Source organism: Pseudonaja textilis, chromosome 2 (assembly GCF_049901715.1).
Source record: "Pseudonaja textilis isolate UNSWEBS1 chromosome 2, rPseTex1.2, whole genome shotgun sequence".
NCBI classification, from domain to species: Eukaryota; Metazoa; Chordata; class Lepidosauria; order Squamata; family Elapidae; genus Pseudonaja; species Pseudonaja textilis.
The window spans coordinates 58894286-58906566 of record NC_141991.1 but is presented as its reverse complement, the minus strand read 5'-3'; the positions used below and the strand labels follow the sequence as shown (position 1 = coordinate 58906566).

Genomic DNA, 12281 nt, shown 5'->3' with positions numbered 1-12281 from the left:
AAGCCTGTTCTTATTCAGATTGAAATTGCTTACATTGACTTGACTTAGGAAAAACATTAAAGTATGATGTTATTTTTAAAAATGCCTGTGAATTTTTGAACGGTGATACTGAAGATTATTTAAGACTCAACCTATATAGGACACTGAAAATCAGTGTGTGTGTGTGTGTGTGTGTGTGTGTGTGTTTTAAAAAAACAGATTTGCCCTAGGTCTGTATAAAATGTATATGTACTTTTGTGCAGCAGAGATGGAAGTGGGCATGGTTGAAGATGAAAAGCAACAAGTCTTCTTTCCAGATTTGCATGTAACCATGCAACACACATGCCCAGTTTTTGGTTGGTTGGTTGGTTTTGTTTCTGCTGTTTTGTTTGTTACATAGCTTTACATACATTTACATAGCTGTCCATCTTATATTGAACTCTTCTCATATTGAGTCAGTCTAAAATCTTCCTTAGGTGCCCCAGTATTTAAAGGTATGTTTTACCTTTTAAACCAACAGCACTCCGTCACATCTAAAATGATATAAATCTATGACATTTTGCACCAAATTGCACCAGAAGATGTAATCAATCCAACACCTACTAGCTACTGTGGGCTGGAGCCAACTATGCCCTCTCCTCTCTTCCTTAGGCAGAACTTTCCAAACATTGTGTCTTGGAATGTACCTCTTGAATGCCTAGCTCTTGAAAACCGAGCTGTCCTTCAGTGTGCTACTTCCTAAAGCCCATGGATCATTACCCTCTGCCATTTGATGAGGTAAACTGGGAAAGTCAGTTCTCCTGCTTTATGTGAGACTCCCCCAGCCTGCTATTCAGTAGACTGGGAGGAACTGGCTTGGAACACACGTTTCAGTCTGCACAGGGGCACTGATGATGTTACATAATTAGGAAATGAAACATCTGCAGGCAAACCACTAAGCTTGGAGAGTGCCAAGGACTCAACAATTCAACCCTGAATTGCAGATATTCTCTTCTGTTGGGATGAACCCTCCTGCCAAACCCCATTCCTGTGTGGAAGCACGTTGAATAGGTCTACCTGTCTGCCAAAATCATCCACCAATCACAGTTCTGCTGTGATTGCTGAATAGTTTCCCCTCTGAAGAGGATATTCAGAAAGTGGAAGGCAGCAAGGCTCGAGAATCTACCCAGTGGCTTTGTTAGCCCACCCTTTTAGTATCCCCAAATCAGGACAAACACCAGAAGAGATGAAATGGAGGGAAGATAGTGACCAGTCAATGATATGCCTGTATAGTTTTCTGCCACTTCAGGGAGGGAAGAATATTATTTTAATGAGTGACGGGAGGGGGAACCAAGCTCTCTGCCATCTTTCAAGGAGAAAGTAGATAGTAGAAAGTAGATTTCTAACTTTATCTGGACAAGTTAGTTAAGAGTTGAGCGCAGGGGTGGGATTCTACCGGTTCTGTCCACCTCTGTAGTTCTGAAGAGCAGCAGACATAGAACCGATTCTGTGTCTGCTGCTGTTTTGGTCCACACGCCTGTCCGGGCTCTTACCTGACCTTTATTTCCTGCTTTTTCAACAGCAGCTGCTTTGCGCGACACAGCTACGGTTGAAAAAACAGGAAAAAAAGGGCTTTTTCAACTGCTGTGCACTTGCACAGAATGCTGCTCAGCTGTCTGGGCAGCTGAGCAGGTCATAAATTGCACTCACGCAACACCGTAGTTATACTGGTCGGATCCCAATCCCTGGTTGGGCGGGTATCAGGAACACCAGGGCTGTTAGTTAGCTGGAAGGTTGAAAAACATCTTGGAAGAAGCCTATGGCAAAACACTTCTGAACTGTTGTCAGGAAACATGTTGGTATCCATACAGATCCCATAAACAGGACGCTTCACCTTTACCTTACTAACAGCAGAAGTTACCTTACAAAAGCAGAAGTAAGGCAATCCAGTTGAGCCTGCTTTAACCATTGCACTTCTGAACCAGCATTGCCTTTTGACACCTGCATGATCTCATGCATTTCAAAAAGGATGAGGAGCCGCCATGATAGAAACATGACACAATCATTCTGCAGCTGCTCTTTGCTTGGGAAGAGGCTGGAAGAGAAAGGTCGGCTTTTTCAAACCTCAAGGACCTGGACGATTGCATTTCAGTTGATCTTGCAGGAAAAAAATTGTATGGTTAAGATGTTCCCTGTTAATTCCAGGCTGAGTCAAGCTTTACTTGAAACAATATGCTGGGTGTTATAATAAACCGGCTTAGCATGCTATATGAACACAATCAATGTCACTGTCAAAAAAAAAATATTGGAACAATTCCTGGAAGTCATGGGGATCAATGACTATCAGCCCTGAAGACAGTGTGACTATCTCTGAGGTCATCTGCTGGGAGATTCGTGGTTTTCCTTCTATAATTGGTTGGCCACCATGAGAATAGACTGCTGGGTTAGTTGGGCCAGGGTCTGTTCCATAAGAGTAGCTTATCTTTTTAAATCCTACTGTATTCAAAGGGATGGCTTATTCTTCGTTAAGACATATATAAAAACTGCAGCTGCAATTTTAGAATTATTCACTTGATGTATCGCTACCACTTTATAAAACCTAGTGAGACTGCACCTGGACTACTGCATCCAGTTTGGGCCACCACATTACAAAAAAGATGTTGAGACTTTGGGAAAAGTGCAGAGAAGAACAACTAAGATAAAGGCCTGCCAACTAAAACCTGTTAAGAACGATTGCAGGAACTGGAGAAAATAAGGACTAAGAGTGACATGATTGCAGTATGCCAGTATTTGAGAGAGTGCCACAAAGAAGAGGGGGCTCAATCTATTCTCCAAAACACCTGAAGATCAGACAAGAAGCAATGGATGGAATCGAATCAAGAAAAAATCCAACCTAGAACTAAGGAGAAATTTCCTGACAATTAGAACAATTAAGCAGTGGAAGAGAAGTTGTGGGTGCTTCATCACTCCAGGCTTTTAAGAAGAGACTGGACAATCAGTTGTCTGAAATGGTATAGGGTCTCCTGCTTGAGCAGGGGGTTGGGCTAGAAGACCTCCAAGGTCCCTTCCAGTTCTATTCTGATTGATTGCAATTCTGGACAGCTTTTTGACCATGATGTTTCTCGGTCTCCATGATAGCAAGTTTCGATCTGCAACCTCTGAGCTCAAGGTAGTGATCTTTGTAGCAGGTCCCTTTAGAAGTCTTGCCTTGTAATCCAGAATCCCTTTCAACGCTTTACACATAGGCCTAGCTCTAGTAGACAGTGATTCTAGGGAAGACCATTCTCTCTAGAGGAAGCCTGGCAAGTGGTGGCCTGTGGGCTGGATGCGTCACATGCAGACCAGAGTTGGTATTCAGCAGGTTCTGACCAGTTCTGGAGAACCGGTAGCGGAAATTTGGAGTAGTTTGGAGAACCGGTAGCGGAAATTTTGAGTAGTTCGGAACTGACTGCCCCCTGCCCCCATCTATTCTCAGCCTCCCAAGTCCCTCCCTTCCCCTGCCATGCCCACCAAACCACACCAACCAAGCCACGCTGACAGAACGGTAGTAAATATTTTTGAATCCCACCGTTGATACAGACCATGCCCACCCCGGCTCCGCAAAGGCAAAAAAGTCACCACAGGGCATGATCAAGTTTGACACCCATGCTCTAGAGCTACCATCAGTTTCAGTAGACAGTGCTGAACCAAATGGATCTATTCAGTCCAAGATACACTCATAACTACCACACTCTTCACAAAGTATAACAAACTAATAGTGAAAGAGGACACAGAATTGTGGAAGAACAGTCAACAGATGAACAAAATGGAATTCGAACAACCAGTAGCCACTTTCCAAAGTGACAGTGTGTTATTTGCTTATGCTGAAAATAAAAGTTGATTCCCCTCCAAGCAGAATTCAGAAAATATATTTATCTATGACAGGAGCTCCCACTTTTGTCACACGTCTTGCATTAGGCATCAAGATCTGGTGACAACTGAGTGGGAACTCCTGTTGTCTGAACAAGTCCAGCATAGAATTATTGTCTGAACAAGTCAAGCACAGGTTGGAATCTACAACAAACATTCCCAGTCCATTTCTTTTAGAACCCAAGACCCTTGCGCTCCTAGCAATAGCACTGTGAAGTTAGCTGAAACAATTGCTAGTCATATTTGAAGCGATTTTGTTTCCTACTGTTGCATGCAGATAAGTTTGAGTAACAATATTAAAGCAAAATGACAAAGTTAATCAATGACCTGTCAATCATTTCCATTCCAAATCCAATAACAAAGCCATCACATATTTCAGTGCGGCCCTAGGGTGGCAGAGGCTTCAGGCAATACATGCTGGATTGGGGTAACAGCAGTGAAGTAAGTGGACAGAGCTGTGTGGGGCTCACAATTCCCTATGGTCTCCAAGCTAAACAATTGTTATTAAATATTTGCTCAATCTTTTTGCTAACTGGTGCATTATTAAACATAAGGGCAATCTTTCTGCTAACTGTGAGGATGCAATCCCATCACTTGTATGGAAATAATATTGAGCCACCAGTGGAGGAAAATACAGCTGCTGCTGTACATGAAAAGCACGATCTTGTCCCCCCACTATAAGGAGCCAACTACTTTGACACATCTGGAGAAAGAACTGTTCAGACAATGACTTTCAGAGCACATTAAAAATTGAGTTGCGTTCAATTCCTTCAATCCCTTTACAAACCATTTTGTGGCTTGTAGCACAATAAACACTCTGTGACTAGATCAACATACTATATGCCTGAGATTTACCAAAAGGTAAGTAATGTTGAACTAGCTTCCCTTCTCTCTTTGACTATTCACTCATTGCATGGTAATATTCCCACAGACGTTTGCAATGTTTTAACAATGGGCTTCTGAACAAGGGTAGGGTTTAAGAAAGAGGAAAAAAATCGACATTCTCTAAAGACATTATATTTCACAGCATCATTGGGGCCAATTGTTTTAGCAAACAAGGGCATATTACAAATATCTGGTAATTACCAGTATATTTCAGTGGGGCCATGCGTCATCCACATAGCATCATCAGTTAATTTAAAAACAAATAAACTCATGATCTAATAGCCCAGGTACTATATTGCAGAACAGTTTCAGAGCAGCTTTCTCAAACCAGATGTCCTCCACATGTGTTATACTAATTGTCACCATTCCCAACCAAAACTCTCCTTTTCAAGTTAGGTAGGAATCAGGGATGTTGGACTCCAAGAGATCTGATGGTGATGGCTTAAGCGAGAGGAAAACCACCACCAATAATTATAAGAAAGGGAACCCTCCACATTCAGGAGATATGGAGTGGAAATACTGTGCACAGAAAGGTGAGGTGATTAGCTGAAGATAAATAACCCCATGGAAGGCTGTCTCTTAGTTTTTCACACCACAAATCTACCAGCTCCTTTTGGAAATGTGCAGCAAATGGGATTCCTTTTTTCCTTCTTTGTCTTTGCAGTGGTGTTTCAACACCACCAGGCCAGACAAAGAATAATGGATGGAAACTGAACAAGGAGAGATTTAACCTGGAAATAGGGAGAAACTTTCTGACAGTGAGAACAATCAACCAATGGAACAGAAGTTGCCCTTGGAAGTTGTGGGAGACTTTCAAGAAGAGATTGGACTGCCATTGTCAGAAATGGTGTAGGGTTGGGTGGGGGGTTCGACTAGAAGACCTACAAGGTCCCTTCCAACTCTATTTATCTGATCTGATACCATTTAGTCAACTCCAGGCCCACAGGGCAAACTTCCATCTTTCTTTCTGACTCTCCTGCACTTAATGTCTCTTCATAAGAACTTCATGGAAGATGAAAAGCTGGAATGTTACACACCCTGGACTTGGAGAAGTTCAAAGCTAGAGAGCCCTCTAAAGACAAAAGATGAGAAGGGGGCTTAGTAACAGCAGTTGAGCAAACTCAAGGAGGTTGGGGCTATTCAGAGCAGCACCTAATCTTCTATTTTCTTTCAAATATCACCAGGGGCTGTCCAAGCCCACATCCAGATGTTCACCTTACACATATTTTTAATCTTGCAGGATCCAATCTGGGTCAGTCACCATTTTTAATCTTTCCCTCCCTGGATAAGGTGCTTATTCTGCTAAGCCTCTGTCGCAACAGAAACAACCCCACCACCATTTCAGGGAGGCTGTCAAAGTTGGTCCCACAACTGTACAGGCTCAAGGATGCCGTGTCTTCTTGGGAAAGGAGGCCGAGGGTTTGGATGCATGGACCAGGAACAACAGAGCAAAAGCTTTCTTGAAAGGGTGGGAAAGTGAGAAAGAAGAGTTGGGCGAAAGACTGCCAACACAATATACAACCACACACCCAAATCTTGATAGAAATATGCATGTAGCACAGAGAGAGAGAGAGGGAGGGAGGGAGGGAGAGAAACCCGGGTCTATGTTCTTTAGGAGGAGGCAGTGGCTCGGCTTCCTCTACTTGCTGCCCCCTAGATGAATTGGCCCAAGGGCAACGATGGGAACTATAGTCCGGCATTAGGAGAGGAGAGCCCTCCCGTAAAACTAGCATCACAAAAGCGAGCCTGTGTAAAACAGCCGAACCCCCCTGCAGAAAGATCCCAGCTACCCTCCAGAGGATAAACGAGGGCACGGTGGAAACATTTCTGCTAACAAAGAAGTCATTGACCACTTCGGAGGAGAAAAACGGGGCTGGGGGCTGATCAGTCGGAACGAGAGAGACTTCCCGACCCAACGAGGAGGAGGAAGAGGAGGAGGAGGAGACGCCTGTCCCGCGCGCCCTCAGGGAAGCCGAGTTACCTTTGCCGCCCGCTCATCCCTCCGAATCCCGACATTCCGCTCGCCCCACCGCTCTGCCTGCCAAAGGCAACCCAGGCATGCCGAGGCTACTTACCTTCGGCCACCCCTTCACCTGCTGGCCACGCCCTGCCGTTGCAGGCCACGCCCCACCGCCTCGACCCACCTGGCCCCGAAAACCTCCCTCGCTGATTCAGCTCTGACTGAGCAGGAAGAGGCATCGACGGGGGCAGATACTGTACGGCCCCGGCCTCGTCAGGTGTGGCGGCCCCGCGAGGTCCCAGGACTCGCGCATCGAAGCAGGGGGAGCGGTGTGGGGGGCAAAGAGGGAGACGGGAAACCCACCTTCCAGCCGGGGAAACCCACCTTCCAGTCTTTTGGGACTCCCCAAGAGTCCAGCTCCGGAGAGTTTGCCAAGCGCATGAAACAGACGCCTGAACCCCGTTACTTTCCAAGGGTTGTTCGGCTATCTTTCCCTGGGTTAGAAGTCAGGATGGCTGGAGGGGTTAGTTCAGCGATCCAGAAGTTGGGTAAACATACTATTAAGTTCTGTCCATCTTTTTTTTAAAAAATCATATAGCCAGGGTCTCCAACCTTGGCAACTTTAAGGCTGGTGGACTTCAGCTCCCAGAATTCCTCAGACAGCAAAGCTGGAAAAGGTCTGGCTGAGGAATTCTGGGAGCTGAAGTCCACAAGCCGTAAAGTTGCCAAGGTTGGAGACCCCTGAATTATAAACGAATAGCTGACACATGACATGATTGCTGTGGCTGTTTATCAAAAGTTCCAGTTAGTAAAGGATGCACAAGATCTCCCAGTGAAATGTTTAAAGACATTTTGGACTTCTTTGCACAACAAACTTGGGTCCCAGTTAAAAACTTAGTAAGAAAAATTATAAATACGTCCGTCAACATTTTGGTTAATTTGAAGCGTAATTTCCACCTATTCCTCCTCCCCTCCCCCATTGCTGTATGGGGCCCACTCAGACTGTTCGTTCAGTTTATGATTCATCGTCTCATTTAAGATTCAGAAAATAAGCAATTTAAGCTTGGTGGGCAAACCAAGCCCTTTGATCTTTAGGTGTGTGTCTCTGACATTTTGAAACCTTGCGTATATTAAAAATAATGTGTTTTCGAGCACAGAAACAAACATCGTATGACATTTCAGTAGCAATGCTTGCAACATTCTAGCTCACTCTCGCCTAATCTATAGGAACAGTCTGATTTTTCCAGTCCTGCGGTCTCATGTTGGATGACAAACGACAGGAACTGACCATCACCGAAATGGAAAAGATTGCTGTGGTTCTCCCTTTATGCCTTGCAGTGCATAAAAAGCTGATCATCAGAGCAGGATGCTTTAAAGCAGGAGTCGCCAACCTTTTGGACCTCAGGGACCACCAAACTCATACTTTTAAATCCGAGGCCCACTAATACGAATTCTTTAAAAAAGATAATACATTTAATATAAAAACATTATTTTTTTATATTAAACATAAATGGGAATTCTGGCACAGAGCGAAGGGAAAGGAAGGGCTTCTCTCATCCTTTGGGTTTGTGGGGGGATCCAAAATCCTGGTATTTTGTCTTTGTTAAGAGTAATGTGTAACTAATATTTTTCCCCCTATACTTTCACACTTATGAAAGTTTGTCAGCAAGCACGAAATACCCATTTCCACTCCATTTTCATTCAAGTCATCACAGGACAAACATTTGAATGCACTGTACTATCTAACATTTTCCTGATATAGGTAGCAGTCAAGCCATGCAAATCCACACGCACACCCCGTGAATTTAATTCCCCAGCAGCGATAGATCGCTCCCCCCCTCTCTCTCCCCCTCTCCCTCTCTCTCTTCCTTCCACCCCTCCCACCTTGAGGATGGAAAGAAAAGACACAGAGACATGCAATCCACCCCCCCATGAATTCCCCAGCAGTGTTGTATCACTCACACACACAGATCCCGCACACACCCCACTCTCTCCAAGGCAGCCCCATTCCTAGCCTGCTTTGAGCTCCATTTTTACAGCGGGGGAGGGAGATCAATCTAACCTGAAGGCTGGTGATTTTCTCTCTCTTCCTCACACACTCCCACCCCTCCAAGGTAGCCACTTTCCTACCCTGCTTTGAGCTCCGTTCTCAGGCTGCACGCAAGGAAAGCAGCAGAAATCTTTCTTTCTCTCCCCCAAACTCTGCCAGAAAAAGAGTCTTTGCAGCCTCTTGGAGCAGGATGCCTTGCAGGGTCCCAAAGATTCATTTCTGGCAGAGTTTGGGGGATAGAAAGAAAGACTTTGCTGCTTTCCTTGAGTTTCCTTGAATTTTGCTGCTTTCCGTGCAGCCAAAAGCAGAAAATGAAAGAAGCAACACAACCCCTTCCGCCCTTCCCCCCCTCCCCTCACTACCTCCTGTTCTTCCTAATGCAAGCAATGCAAGCAATGCAAGCCTTGTGTTCCTGAGCCATGTGAGCGGCACACTCTTGTGTTCCCCCGCAGCCTGCATTAATTGCTTTGGGAGGGGTGCTTTGGGGTGGCATTTCTTTGCGGACCACCAAAATTTTCTCACGGACCACCAGCGGGCCACTGGTTGGCGACCGCTGCTTTAGAGGAATGAAGATGGGGATTAGCAAGTGGTAGAATAGCCAGTTTCTATTCATTTGCTTTAGAAAGGAAAGGAATCAAACTCTCAGCAAGTTTAAAGGCTGTTTTGCTTTTCTTTCAATCTGTTGGTTGAAGCCTATCTGATCTTAACATTGACTATAAAGCTCAAACCACCAAGATTAGATTTCAGAACGAAAAATAGTAAAAGAAGACAAGCTGTTGCGAAGTCTACATTTGTAACTGGTATAAATTTGTGTGTTGTTGATTTGGTTAAGTTGCGCTGTTTCGTTCTTACTTCTTTGTATTGCATTTCATTGTTGTTTTGATGTGCTTGAGGGGCCTATAAAGTCCCTCCCTCCTTTCCAAATTATCAGCAGTTAGCTGCTACCTCATTCTACATCAATCATCCCAACCATTTTAGCCATTGTCTATCCACTGCCGGGTGAAGGCCTCTTCTGCAGGTTTCCAACCGATACAGACCTGAGCTTTCTTTTGCCAATTGGGCTTGCAATACTTGCTGATGTTGTCAATCCATTTTGTTTTAAGTCTCTTTTGTGGGCGTTTTTTTATCCAGTGGGATCCATTCTGGGACAGCCTTGATCCACCTGCCATCAGCTCTTCTTGCTATGTGACCAGCCCATTTCCACTGCAATTCTTTTACTCTCGATTATATCGAATACTTTCATTTGTGCAGGTCTTTCTACCTTGTCTTGGAATGCTGAGCAAGCATATATCTTTCCATGGCTCCTTGCACCACTTGTAGCTCTGGTATAGATTGTGAGGTTAGTGCCCAAGGTGTATATTCTTTCTAACAACTCTCCCATACTGAAAGAGCTGGAAAGAGCCATTGGTGAGATACTAGATTCTGCACGATCAGATCCATTCCAGGCTCCAAAAGGTCAGAAAACTAAACCTCTGGTCCTGGTGACCCGATCCAAATTGGATCCTTGCAACACTGCCCTGGGACATGTATATTCACCTTCATTTGTGAGTTTAGATTCTCTCAACTACTCTGACTGAAGGTTGCTGTTTTCAGGGATAACCCTTCACTGCCATCTGCTGACTAAAATATTGGAGTAGGCTGGGGGAAAAAAACCAAATTGAACAATCCACTATAATATTAAGCAATTGTTCTGCTAATGGTTTTTTTTTTAAATTTCACTACTCTAAATAAACATTTGACGAAACCAGTGAACAAAGTTAATTTTCTTAAACTTTCTTTTCTGTTCCATAACTTTTCTCATAACTAGGGGGCGTGCATAAGTGCACCAACGTGCCTACAGTCCCTGTCCTATTGTTTCTTTTATATTTTTTTATTTTTCTTATATGTATCCATGTATTCATAACTATGTTTTTACTAATACCTATTATCTTGTAAGCAATTGACAAATAAAAATAAATAAATAAAATAAAATAAAACTAGCCCAGAAGGTGCCATTAGATGAGCAATGTGGCAAATTTACCCAGACAATAAGTCTGATAGCCTTGGAGATGAATACAGAGTCCCTGATCACTGCCTGATTTGTTCCTTGGTATCTTCAGTACTCCAGAAGTCCTTGTTGGCAAGGCAAGTATTGATAAGGCTTTGTTGCATCAACAGCCCTTCTTCTTACATAAATTAGCAGCCTCGATTGGCTGAGAACTCCATACACTCATACATGCCTTGCCTTGGGTATACCTACTGCTAAGGTACAGCAAGGGAGACCAGCCATAGTTGGTGGGCTGCTGCCAATCAGCACTTGAATGGTAAAATCTATGACTGCCAGTAGATTTTATAATATAATGTAATCACTTGTAGTTTCAGCTGCTCTTCCTCCCAATTTCACTTCTTTGGTAGAATTGATTAGACAGTGCAACCCAACACTGCAGAAGTGACTGACCTGGCCAGAGGAAGATTGGCCCGTTGCATGTTGAGACTAAAATGGTTCCTCTTCTGACTCTGAATGATCAGATTTCTGGGTTTGTAGAATTCACTGGATCTAAAATGACTCTAGGCAGCACGCTGCATGGGTGTAACCAATGGTTTCTTATGCATCCTACACAGTGCAGGCTATCTTGAATTTACAATCCCAGCTTGGGAGCAGAAATTTCATTGCTGAGTAAGGCAGTTGTTAAATGAATCATGCAGTCATTAAGTGAATTCAGCTTCCTCACCCGTTGACTTTGCTTGTCAGAAGTCAACTGGAAAGGTCACAACTGGCAATTACCTGGCCCAGGGATGCTGCAACTGTTGCAAATACAAGCGGGTTGCCAAGTGCCTGAATGTTGGTCATGTGATTGTGGGGATCTGCCATAGTTATAGCTGTAAGAACTGGCCATAAGTCCCTTTTGACAGTGTCCTTGTAACTTCAAGCAGCTGCTAAACAAATGGTTATAAGTTAAGGACTGCCTGTTCTGGGTTTGTACACTGTATTAGTCCTTAGTATAGCATTCTTAGTTTCAGCTTAGCAGTCTTTAAATCCAGCTTTGTGTCTTCAGGAGAACCCGGTAAAAACACGCCATAGTTTAGCATAGTGGTAAACTTAAGCAATACATGTAGTTCACAGGTAATCAGAGTCATTGATCTTTATAAACTCACATACTTTATGTTCCTCGTTGTTCTTAGATTTCATGTTCCATAAGCCAAACGATATTGGGGCCATGGTTACACAAATGCCATACTGATAGTCCTCGACGTACAACCTCAACTGAAGCCAAATTTTCTGTTGTTAAACAAGACATTTGTGAAGTGAATTTCTCTCTGTTTCACGAACTTTCTTGCCACAATGGTTAAGTGAATCGCTGAAGTTGTTAGGCGAATCTGGCTGTCTCATTGACTTTGCTTATGCAGATGGTCGCAAAAGGGGATCCCATGACCCCAAGACACTGCAACCATCATAAGTATGAGTCAGTTGCCAAGTGTCTGAATTTTGATCATGTGACCATGGGGATGCTGCAACAGTCGCTAAGTATGAAAAAAATC

The 12281-nt window shown here is 43.9% G+C and overlaps 1 protein-coding gene across 2 annotated transcripts in view; it reads right to left on the bottom strand.

The window, feature by feature from the left end:
* The window catches only part of LOC113449825 (hyaluronidase Ccc Hy-4-like), a 40512-nt gene extending 33687 nt beyond the window's left edge, over nt 1-6825 (bottom strand). For both annotated transcript variants that reach the window (XM_087924009.1, XM_087924012.1), the window contains exon 1: nt 6734-6825. In XM_087924009.1, the coding sequence (XP_087780135.1) occupies nt 6734-6768 (35 nt within the window). In that variant the 5' untranslated portion in view covers nt 6769-6825. The remainder of the gene's footprint in view (nt 1-6733) is intronic.
* Nucleotides 6826-12281: the final 5456 nt, after the last annotated feature.